General features: G+C 39.7%; 1 protein-coding gene across 1 annotated transcript; it reads right to left on the bottom strand.

Annotated features, from left to right (window-relative positions):
* Window positions 1–1,615: 1,615 nt before the first annotated feature.
* Window positions 1,616–6,761, bottom strand: LOC102302634 (dickkopf-related protein 2-like). Its single transcript, XM_005950362.3, has 5 exons — window positions 6,596–6,761; window positions 6,256–6,425; window positions 4,475–4,631; window positions 4,245–4,367; window positions 1,616–4,163 (listed from the first exon to the last, which is right to left on the bottom strand). The coding sequence occupies exons 2-5, from the start codon at window positions 6,421–6,423 to the stop codon at window positions 3,829–3,831; spliced, it is 783 nt and encodes a 260-aa protein (XP_005950424.1). The 5' UTR covers window positions 6,424–6,425; window positions 6,596–6,761; the 3' UTR covers window positions 1,616–3,828.
* Between the last annotated feature and the right edge of the window lie 6,152 nt (window positions 6,762–12,913).

The following is a 12,913-nucleotide window of genomic DNA, read 5'->3' as shown; positions in this document are numbered from 1 at the left end:
AGAGCCGATCAGCTGATCATTGATCAGTTTCATGATTGAAGTAGAAACGGGAGAGGGAGGGGGAGAATGAGAGAAGAAGAGGCAGCTGTGCAGCAAAGACACAGATAACTCCAGCTTTGTGTCTTTTTCATTGTAGCTGAATTACGGGACAAACTGTTCCTTTTCACCTCAATAAGAAACGCGTAATATTTTCTCTGAATACCAGACGGGACGGTTGGCAACTCTAATAATTAACCTATGAACAAAATAAAGTTCAACATCAGTAACATAGCACCCACCCAGCTGTATAGAAACTCCGTCATGCTAGCTAGCACGCAGTACGAAAAAGTCAGCATAACGAAAATAAACTCCACCTAAACTTGGTTCATATCTGACCCAGATGGACTGCAGGTCATAACTTCTTACCTGAAGTTCAGTTCACCTGACACTCTCGGACCAGCGGCCGCTTCGGGTCTCTCCTCTTGCCTCCCTTTTCCTTCATCCACCTGCTGGCCTCCACCACTTGCTAATGTTATTGAATCTGTGGAAGCTCCGCGATAGCCACCACACGAAGTAACGAATAACGGTCTATCTAAATCCCGTACGAGTAACGCGTTCCTGGTTTTGGCATAATAACTAGTTACCGTGCTCGTTACCACAATAATAACGTAGTTACTGTAACGCGTTACTTAATAACGCGTTAGTCCCAACACTGGTTGCCATAAAACCAAAACTAACACAAAATTAATTTTAAAAACCGACTCAAAACATTAAATTTATGGTGTTACTGCCATGTCAATTTAAACATATTGGAGAAAATACAGACATGTTTAACAGTGAGCCCTTACACCAGCGGTGTGAAACATTAGACTTGGGGGCCAGTAGTGGCCTGGCAAACACTCCAATCTAGCCTGTTGGACGACTTTGGAAAATGTGAAGGAGGACATAAATTTTTAACTTTTAATTGTATTTTTTTTCTTTTAACAGATTTACAACTTTTCTTACCAATAAAGACCTGCCCCATAGCCACAGCCTCATATGACACCAAAATGATGGTTTTGTAATTTTAAACACTTTCACTTTCTTTCATTTACTACGGCTGCATTTCATTGTCATGTAGAAAAACGGAGACATATTGTTGCAATTACGCTTCTTTTTCTTACATTAAGTTAATTCGTTGATTAATTGTGTAGTTACATTTCAATACAGTAGAAGAAAGGGGATTTTTACCGGTTTGGTCCAAACATATACATATAGTAGACTAGATGTTGTCTTATATCCTGCTTTATTTCACTTTGACCATGCGGATAATAATGCAAAGTTTAAACCTTAATACAATTTTAAAAAGTAAGTTATAATAACAAAGAAATCACCCGCTGGTAATGTTAGTATGAAGGGGCAGATTAGGATTAGATCTAGGCCAAAACCATAAATGCTTAGTTTATTTTAACATGGATTCTTTGGGATGGACTCTCTGTTGGAGTCAGCCTCAAGTGGTGATTGGAGGAACTAAGCTAAGAGCTAAGAATCAGGTTATCATGAGAGCAACAAGGAAAACTTAGGAAGGAAACGAGGAACGTGACGCTCATGCAGATAAATCACCCACGCAGAATATATGTGAACAGGGAAGCTGGGAAACACATCTGGAGGGGTATGGAAAACACTGTGTGTGTTTGTTATCTTTATGACAACCATACACAGAGCGAGAACAGCTATGCCCAGCAGCTACCAGCCACAATGAAACCAACACATGTTCTTTTCTGTTGTCCTGTCCAGACCTTCAAAAGATCACAATCAATTGGAAGGAAGGTTTTAGGAAACAAACAAACAAACAAACCCTTACATGGTCATACCCACATGCCATCAGATTGTAGTTTTATTCTTGTAAACCTTTAAAACAGTTTTTTCATCAGATCAGACCTCACTTAACCTCTTTCTTTACAAACCTTTGGAGATGATTCCTTTCCCACTTTAGCTTGTGTTATCAGTGCCCATCGGCTAAGTGGAAAAACATTAAATAAGCATGTGGTCTGAGCAGATGTAGGGCTCTCTGTAACAGATATTAAAGCATGAGAAGGATGTGATTTAACCACTAGTTTTATGTACTCAAGTTAAATCTTACTGCATTGTATTGTTCAAGTGACTAGAGAGCCTAGGGATCCTTCTTACTGGTCTCCTTTCTACTTAAAAACTTTAATTTTTCTCAGTTCAGAACAGAACTCCTAATGATAGCTTTTCTGTCTAAAGTATGCTAAACGCTACTTTTAACCAAAATTGCAGCATTAGCTCTATACAAAGCCACAACAGTTTAACACATCTTAGATTAACACACAAAACAAATATACTTAAGCCCATTTTGTTGTTTAGATACACAAAAAACAAATAAGAACAACAATCACAGTCACAACTTACATTTATTATGATGTTAGCTAACTAGGCTACCACTTGCTACAAGCTAACTGCTACTAAACAATAACAAATCCAATAGAAATGGGCATCTTACAAGTATCCCAACAATAATGAAACAGAAAAAATAACTGATTATGATTGGAAATGACAGCTTAAATCTTGTGGGTTGTTATCAGACATTACACTTTCCAACATGGCATACTTTCAGCCATATAGCTTAAAAGGTAAATCTTAAGGAGTTCAACTATGTTCAACTTAGATTGACAAATAGTTTTATGTTACATTACAATTTCCTTTATAATTGCTGGTATAAAATCAGCAGAGTGCTACAACCAATTAAATCTGATACATATTTACACCAACATTAACTCAAAAATATACAGACACCACTTACAGGAAAGTAATTCCTCTCGACAGCCTCAGACCTGAAACTTGAGGATGTTTTTAAATGTGTTTGTGTAAAAAACTGTTTGAATTATTTTATTGAATTATTTTGTCTTTTTTTTTGGAATTTTTGGTTCCTTATTTTATCATTACTATAAATTTTCCTAAAGAAAATTTTAAATTTGGAGGTTCTTGGTATAATTTCGTGCTCCAGCATCAAGCACATTATTATTTTTTTAGATGCCTCTGATTTGACAAAAGAAGAGAAGGTTAACGTATTTGAGGCACTGTTTTGGAACATTATTTTATTGTAACATTATATAACTACAAATGTATTTTCTCAGAAAATTTAGCGCTTGGGTCTCTGAAGTCCAATAGGTTAGAGTAATATTTGCACCTCTTGAGTGCTTCAGTTGAAAATCATCACCTAGTTTAACACCTGTAAAAGCTTATTTTCTTTTTTCTTTACAGGTTGAAATTGTGGAGAAGTGTTTGAAGATTGAGTTCAGTATTCCTTCTTAGTTTTAATTCAACGTTTTAGCTAATACAGGTTTGTTTGATAACTATTTTTCCTCTTTAGTAACGAAGTAATGATGTTATCTTTGTTTTGGGAATATGAAAACAAAACCTTTTCATTTCAGGTTTCTTCAAAATCTCAGCACATGAATACATGTGCTGGAGGCAGTTGCAGCAGATATGCATTAGGGATCAAACACCGGTTCTTTTCGTGGTGGTGCAAATGGGGTCAAACTGGATTTCAAAGTGGTTTCTGCTTGTCTAGACACAAATGAGGAAACAAGATCTGCACCACAAAGAGTTTCACTTCCTGCTGAGTTTGCCTGTCAGTGCAGCCTGGCAGGAAGCTAATTAGCATTAGCATGTAGAAACACTGTAAGATGTAGTGGGGGAGGGGCCACGGGTGTTGTCATGCATTTAACAAGTTATGTTATTCACCCCTCCCTTCATTCCACAGGTCTTCATTTTCTGTCTCTGAGGTAAGTCATTGGCAAAAGCAGCAACTCACTAGTCCTTAGTCATTCTTTCGGTTTGTCCACTTCATTTAGATCGGTGACACACATGAAGCCTTGCCTTGGCTGGTGATGCAGAGCCTGAAGACAGTCCTGAGGAGTAGCGAGATGAGGTTGCCGAGAAGTTGAACCGTGACACTGCAGCTAGTTGGGTACCGGGTTCTCGCAGTGTCCGGCAGATGAGTCCGTCCCCACAGGGACAGCGCTGGAACAGCTCCAGGCCGTGGTTCCCCTTGCGTCGGTGTCGCGTGCAAACCTGTCCTTCACGTAGCACGGGCTTGCAGATGCGAGTCCAAAAGTGACGGGCGCAGCATAGACCGTCCAAGCAGTCGGATGAGCGCAAGCATGGATTCCCGACCTGACCTGAAACAAACACACAAACCCTTAGAGAAATATGAAGGAGGCAGGGGGAAACATACTGCGGGTTTATAACACTAATCTCACTTCTGCCAGGGGATCCTTTGGCTTCCTGCCTCCCGCCTTTCTTTTTGGTGAGCGGGCTTAGCGCTCCATCAGTGTTTGGAATCCTCTCAGACACAAAGCCGTCCACATCAGGAACACAAATATCTGCCGCAGGAAGAACATAGAGATAATACACTTGATAAAATTTTAATTATGAATAGTTTATTGTCATTAATGTTAAACTGAAGTTTTCTGTAGAGGAGCATCTAAACTGTTGCTGCAGCGGTTGGTGGGGCAACACATTGTGTCCCTGAGGCAGGGCCTCTTCCTTCTGCGGCAGGTCTTGCAGTGGGAGTGGGCAGGACGTCTTGAGGAGGTGTGACAGTAGTTCCCCTCTCTGCACTCCAGGTCACTCATGCACTGGTAGACCTGCAGACAGACACACAAACATTATTACAGAGTAAGAAATGAACCTGGTTTTCGTTTTGTAATTTAAGGTGATCTTTTCGTACTGGTGAAAAAATAGCATGAAATAACAAACGGAGGGCTTAAACTACTCTGACTTGCAGTGACAGTTGCCCTGAGCCACTTTATGTGAGATTTATACTTCTGGACTAAATCTACGCCATAGGTAAGTCTTAACTGCAGACCTCTCTGAAAAAGTAACTACATGTAACATAAACACAGTCTTCAAATATTGTGATTGGCCTGAAATCCGAATATGCATTTCTGGCTAGTTTTCCTCTGATTGTCAATGGATCATAAATGTCATCGACTCATTATAGGCTTGCATAGGCGACATCATAGGCTCAATGCAGAATTATCAGCGTTTAATTTTGTAGCACTCTTCTAAAGTACACCTCAACATTACAACTTAAAACTGTACATTGGGGCAAAACAGTCCAGTTGATAAACCAAAGAAACCTTTTATTATCCTTCCCGATGATGTTGAAAGCCAAAGAAATTTTAAAACATCATCATAGTTTTTTTTTATCATGAAAGCTTACAGCATCATAACAGCTGAGAAATGCACCTGAAGCAGTATCCTGCTGATAAAAAAGGCCAATGAACTTTTTGAAACAATGTGATGTTCTTGATGATAATGTTTAGAAACATATAAATACTATAAGTGACTGGTAACCCAGATGGTACCTGTAATTTGAAAGCGAATACAGACTTGTAATATTCCCACCAATCAAACGTTTGAAACAACAAAAAAAGACCAAAACTTCTGTCAAACTTAAGCAATGTAATCAATAATGTTCAGTCAATAAAGCTTTTGAAACATTGCAACAACACTCAAAATACATTCTCTCTTCTCTCTCTCGTCTCTCTCTCTCTCTCTGATAAATATATATAATATCAGATTCATTTTTATACTTATATTTATATTTACTATTTTGTGTCTGTGTGTGTGTGTGTGTGTGTGTGTGTGTGTGTGTGTGTGTGTGTGTGTTTATTACATAATGCAGCCACTACGGCTGTGCTTTGTCAGCAGCACATAACTTTACAGGGAGTAGGAAAGAGTCAACTAAACTAACGTTTTCGATACAACTAAAGATTAAAGGCCAATAAAATTTTAATGAGCTTTGTAACATTGTAATAGTTTGGTCAATAAAATTTACAATACATCGTAACAAACAAAAATCCCCTGTCCATTTAATTTAGAAACATTTTAGCTAAAAGTTTAGCTAAAGTTGTTAGCTAACTTTAATTAGTAGTAAATTAGGTAAAAGTCATATTTATTTATGTAAATAGTGAGATCTGTGGACTCGGTTAAAAAGCAGCTAAAAATTCATCTTTTTAAATGTGCTTTTGTAACCAATGCTGTTTTGGCTTTTAAATTGATTAGCCCTTTGTTTTATCCAACTAGAAAGTTCCTATAAAAATACATTTTTTCACTCATTTCTTACTTGCCATTACATTTCCATGAAGTGGAACTTTAAATTGTGTGAGAGGCAAATGTTTGATTTGATTGACTTCAAAGCACAGACTTGTTGAGACTTCTGTGAACCCCCTCAGACTGAAACACGCATCGTGGTAACAGACTCACCGTCAGGTCCACTCTCGGCTCCCACGCGCTCCTGTTTATCGGCAGCGCGTCACTGTCCCCGAGGATCTCCGTACTGACGGAATTCTGTCCGACGCGCGCCTGCCCGCAGCGAGAACACGCCAAAAGCGCGATCCCGAAACTGACCAGTAGCACCAACCAGCGGCTCATGACTGCAATCAAGATTTCATTAGACACTGTGATTAAAATCACTTCATGTACTGACATACCATTATCATCATCCTTTCTTAAACATACGGACTTTAATATCTCCACAAGAATAAACAAGAGACAGTAGCGGTCTAAATGGTTTCCATTTAAACCAGCAAATAAAATCACTCACTTTTCAGCTGTAGACTTTCTAATGGATGGAAGTAAATCGTCACAGTCCCGTGCAGTTTGCTGCTGCAGGTTTAAATTTCCCGTTGCTTCCTTTTTTTTTTTTTTTAAATTAAACCAACTCCCAGGAGCGCACGAAAATAAGAATAAGAAGACGAGCCTTCGCTTCAGTCCTGTCCTTCAGTGCAGGACAGGTGAGAGGAACCCGGACCCTGATCCACTTTATACAAATCAGATCCTCCCACATCCTTGGTCACGCGGAGCCCTAACCCGCCCCTGCAACGCTCACATCGATACCCCCACCTTGTCACCTGCATCCACGGCTGCAGGTGACAGGGTGACAGCGGAGGCACTGTTTAGCTGTAAAGCTCCATATGGTGAGTTTGCTGTTTTTGCCATTCAAAAGTCCCATTGGAAAAACAAAGTTTTACTGGAAACCTGAAACATGGTATAAAAAAGTGGAAAAGTACACACAACACACACACACACACACACCACACACACAAACACACACGCACACACACACACACACACACACACACACACACACACACACACACACACACACACATATGAAATGAAATGCATATTGAAAACAACAAAGTATACGTTCATATACAAGTACAAGTGAAGGTAAACCCAAATTAATTGTCGCAAATTTAAATATAATAAAAAATTAAAATAAATACAAAAAAATGCTGTCCTTCTAAAATGTGTTTTCAGCAGATGTTTTAATCAAACTACATATCCATTCAATATGATTGATGGGGCTATGGATTAGGTTATCCTTCTGACTCACTTGTATGTGAAATTCCTTGAAGTGGTAGTGGTGAGGATCTCAGTAATCTGAGCTCTCATTTTGATATATCACTGAAATGGCAGGAAAGACTGACCTGCTCGAACTCTTGTGTCTCCACATCAGTGATTCTTTTAATAAAAAGCTCATTAAACCTAAATCTGGTGATAAAGTGAGCAAAGGGCTTATCTTCAGGAGTAATTAACAGTGTGTAGGAATAAAAATATTTCAGCCTGAAGTGGAATTGTGACAACAGCTTGTACATTGGGGCGATCGTGGCTCAAGAGTTGGCAGTTCATCTTGTAATTGAAAGGCTGCCGGTTCGAGCTTGGGCAAGACACTTCACCCTACCGCCTACTGGTGTTGGCCAGAGGGGCCGATGGCGCGATATGGCAGCCTCGCTTCTGTCAGTCTGCCCCAGGGCAGCTGTGGCTACAACTGTAGCTGCCTCCACCAGTGTGTGAATGAATAGGGGTATTGTAAAGTATATAGTAAGTAAACTATATAAACGCAATCCATTATTATCTCCTACACACACAAACCTTTTACTTATCTCTCCATCTCCATGACCTTTCTCAGACACATTTAACCTTTCCACACCTACAAAAGGAACAACACATGAGTGCGTGCGTTTTTATTGTGTTGATAAGATTGGATGCTGTAATCGTCAGATTAACACACCTACAGGATCAGCATTACACTCACACATCCCCTTACTGAAATGTCAGTTAGTCTACAGTAAATTAACCGAACCACATTAATAAGATGCTGTTAGCACCATGCACTTATGTCTTAAAGTGAAGCTGTATGCGAGATATCACTAGTCTAACAGACCTCATGGGAAACATTAAAAACACACATTATACATACGAAGGGACGGGGGAGCTGGAGGTTCACTAACAGCAGGAGGGTCAGGTCTTGCATTTCTTATATTGATAAGATGTATAGAAGTCTATGAAAAATTCAACACGTTCTCACTCCAAAAGCATAACATGCTACACTATGTGACAAATCGTCAGTATGTTACGCTTTCGGCCACCCAACACGTTCCTATGTTACACGTGCGGAAACAGGAATAAACATGAGAAGACTGAATCTACACGTGTACATTCATCTTACTTTCTCACCATGAATCGCTTTGGAAACACTTTCTAACACGATGTTGTGGTTAAGGTTAGGGATAAGGTTATCGTTAAGGCTAGGTTTGGGGCTGGAATACATGGCTGGAACATGTCTTAGCGTCGGGAGCGTCATACTATTGGATTTCATCCCCAATCTGGAACATATCATAGGGATGCAGAAGGTTACCTTTCGCGTTCCCATGGGCCGCCTCGGGACATGACAAATCGTTGGCATGTTATGCGTCAGGAATGAGAAAACACTTCAGGTTAGTCTAGCCCCTTTTCCCTTCATGGAACAAGGTCTATCTACACCTGCCCACCAGCTCGGTCTGTGTTTTATTTACTACCTGTCTTGATCCCACTTCTGTCACTTTGATGTCTGGAACAAGGTCTTGACTGGATGGAAAGTGTTTCATGGTTGTCCCTGCTTTCTCTTTCTTCATGGGTTCCCAGTGAGGGAGTCTCTAGTGTTTTTGGCTTTGTTAGGGAGTACCAAAGTCATCCCACCTTCATCTCAGACTATCTTCTTCCATTGTGCTACCTGCTGTGTTGCTGAGGTTTTGGGGTGGAAGGGTTTGGCTCAGGCACTGCCATGTTCAGTTTGTCCATGGCAGGTTTTGTAGGTCTCCATGTCAGAAGTGTTGATGCAGTTTGGTGTGTCGGCAGATGTTTTCCTCATCTGGGCCTGATAATCACATCTGTATCTGGTTAAATGTGCTTATCTATCACCCTGCCAATGTACGTGAAGGACTCTGCTTGTTCTAGAGGTTCACCCTCCAGGTTCTTGGCCTGTTGATGTTAATTCCCTGGAATGTAAAATAATCAGCAAAGTCAAAGTCATCCAAAGTGTCCACTGGATCCCAGTCCTCTTTCTAGTGAAAGTCTTCATGATCCAGGCAATAACCGGCAGGAGTAAAACAGTGACCACCTTCCTGGTGAGTTTATGGTATCACTCACAAATTTTCCTGAGTAAAACATGATGTTCATTCAGTCCCAGTAGAGCCAACATAACAGGTTAAACAGGAAATCCATATATCATAAATCCAATACAGTTATAGTTAAAAATACAGTTCAAAATCCACAATCTGTGCCCCCTACACATTTCCAGTGGGCCAGTTTAGAGTCTTGCTGGTCGATCCTGGTCACTGGGCCTTATGCTTGACTCCACTGCTTCAGAGGAGCAGCCAGATTTAGAAGCATGAGGAAGTGGCATTGGAGTGATAAACGGTTAAAGTCCAATTAATTGAGTTCTTAATAAAACAGTTTAGTTACTTTTTGGAGATAATAACTATACACTAAGCACTATTAGGCTACTTCAGCTCAGAAACCAAAAGTAGGTAAATGAATGAAAAAAGACTCAGAGGAGTCGATTGTTATAAAGAAGTAAAAGTTTCAGAGAAACAAAAGACATACTAGTTTTTCTTGTGAAGTTGTTGTAGGTGTAAGGTAGACCCCCATCAGCTATTGTAGGGTCTACCTTACAATATAAAGTGCCTTGAGGCGACTGTTGTTGTGATTTGGCACTATATAAATAAAATTGAATTGAAGTCATCAAGTGAGCATTCATGCAACATATACACAAACACAGAAGAGGAGGCAGGTTTAGCGTGAGGAGGAAAAGAAAGAGTCAAACTTCTCTGTTTGTCTCTGAAAAAGTTAAACTGACCACACAGGAACAGTGAGAGGAGGACTCCTCGGTTTGATTCAAAGCTTTATTCAGAAATGAATTTCATGCTTTTACAAATGAGCTGTGGGTAGAAGGAGAATCAGGTCAGAATGTTTTCCACTCTTGTTCTCTCTCTGATGTAGCACACAGCAGGAAGTAGTAGCTTCAGACACGTTGTTACTACAGGAAATATTCTGTGTGGTTGAGGCGACGGAGCTGGACACTATGAACGAGGGGGCTGGGAGGTTAAGCAGCAGCTCGATTGTGATGTACTGTGTACTTCTACCAGATGACTCTCAACAAGAAAACTGTGTTTTATTTGTTGCCTTTGTTAGGTCATAAAGACAAATCTCTTTACATATTTGTATGAAAAAAATTATATCCCCAGTAATATGTTCTGTTGCATTGCTGCGCTGCTGCTGCTGCTGCTGCTCACCGTTGCAAGTTAAAGCAACAGAACAATGACTCCACCCTTAGGATGACATCTGTAACTGCAACAAACAGACACGAGGGCCAAGATTAAACATGGTACTGGTTTTATTTACAGTGAGTGAATAAACATGTGTCTGTGATATCTGAGATCCTGCCTGGTTGAGCCCTGATGTTTTCTCTATATCTTTTGCTTTCACATAGACTTCTACACTTAACACTTACACACACTTAACAACAAAAACCAAACATTTCAGCAAGAATCTGTAAGCATCTGGGAACTGAGGAGACCAGCTGCTGCAATAAATGTTATTAACCTTTGCCCAGTTAACCTAGTTATTTACAAAATGTTGCTTCAGGCGATTCTCCTTAGTAGTTTTGAACAGTTTGCTGCCTCTCTCCTGACTTTTTTGTGTTGCTGCCATCAAATTCAAAATTAGCTAATATTTTTCTTTTAAACCTCTAATATGTTTTTAATGTTCTTTTGTAAATGAAATATGAATTTAATAATCATATTATTTTATAACTCTATCGTATAAACTCCTATAGAGGTTTGATAATTTGTATGTTTTTATTTGAATTGTACACAAAATTCCACCTGTTTTGGCACTGGGGTTGTATTGAAGTCCCATTTATCTATCAACATTACAATGCACTGTAGGTTAGATATATAAACAGTAAATATCAGAAAATTATGAAGGACAAAAGACAAACAACAGCCTCCCATCAGAGGACCAGTACCAGTACCAGCCCTGGCCATTTCACCAGCACTCTTAGAAATTTGAGCCCAGCATGTCTAATCTGTCCAAGATATCCTACAATAGTCACCTTGCAGGTGCCTGTGCTCGATGGAGAGTAACTGCACAGCCAGCAGCAACTTGTCTATACTCTGGTTTCCCATCAGGCTCATGTCAAAGACCAGAGGTTTATCCACATTTTGCAACTAACCATAAAGAGCTGCTGGCTTCTAAGTTTTCTAAATCCATTGTTTTGACACAGAGACTTCAATTACATCAACATGCAGGACAGATTTCAAGCAGGGTTAAGCTTGCTTCCAGAGAAAGTGGCCAGCTGCAATGCCAGTAATTTAAAATATGGTGTAAACACCTGATGAGAGAAGCTTTTGGGACAGAACCCTGTTTAAGTTGCAGGGAAAAAGCTTGCCTTAACTTTGGTTTTAATTTATCGCATTTTATCTTAAAAAATTGACATCATACTATTGTTTAGATGTTTGCCTAGCAAGTGAAATATTTACAGTCCAATTCTATGATGAGAAGATACAAATACTTTTGGAGTTGTAACAGCACATCAAGCGTAAAACCTTTACCAAACCAAGGGTGGTGCTTCCCACTGTACAAACTGCTTGTGAATAAGGGAACAGTCATAAAATCCTTTAATGGGCAAGCAGTGCTCGCCTTGCTGGCCCTGATAGAGTTGATTTGGGTCAATATATCACTTATATAAATAAACAGTGGATTTAGACCAACACTAGCCCTGGTATCTAGCTCTTTTCAGCAGTTTCAGCAGCAAAAACTAAGAAAAACAATGGAATAGAATAACACAAAAATAACATAATATATGCAATAGAATAAAATACTATGTTGTCAGAAAAAAATACACTTAGTGTTATTGCACATGTGTGGATGTCTGTGTTTGGTCAGCTGTGAAGTCTTTGTTGTGGAGTCTGACAGCAGAGTCTCTCCGTCCCACATGGTGGGTGCTGCAGGCTGCCATTGAAGGAGCTGCTCAGTGCTGTCAGAGTTTCCTGCATGGGGTGGGGGATGTTTTCCAACAGAGATGAAAGCTTAGCCACCATTCTCCTCTGCACAGACATCTACCCAGACATAAAACATTACATTTTATTTTAAGCTCTTTGACAAGAGCAACAATTACAGGTCCACGGAACTCTTGCAGGTATTTGATGGTTCAGTTGCACCCTATTTGTCCTTGTTTAACCAGTGATATAAAATGATAATTTACCAGGTTTATTACTATGGCTATTTCACAGTTTTTTGTACTTATTTTACTTCTTTATGTCTGTTTGCAGCCTTTGTGTTTTTTGTAGAAACTTTACTTCACTTTTTGGTTGTTATAATGTTATTGTGTTGGTTCCGTCATTTTTATGTCTCCCCATTGTTTTTGAATGTTTCTATTGCTCTGTGCCTTTTGTTCCTTCATTTTAAAGGCTTGTTGGTCTAGGGGGATCGGGTGTGAACACTCCCATAGGTGTAGTGAAATGTGTAAACAGGTCAGGTGAAACGTTAGAGGGTGGAAAGCTGCTGCCTGCTGAGTTAATCTGGAGAGCTCAGA

The sequence above is a fragment of the Haplochromis burtoni genome, unplaced genomic scaffold (assembly GCF_018398535.1).
Source record: "Haplochromis burtoni strain Fernald_Lab_line unplaced genomic scaffold, NCSU_Asbu1 Contig_561, whole genome shotgun sequence".
Taxonomy (NCBI): Eukaryota; Metazoa; Chordata; class Actinopteri; order Cichliformes; family Cichlidae; genus Haplochromis; species Haplochromis burtoni.
Note: the sequence above shows the minus strand (reverse complement) of the source record. Positions and strands in the feature narration are given on the sequence as shown.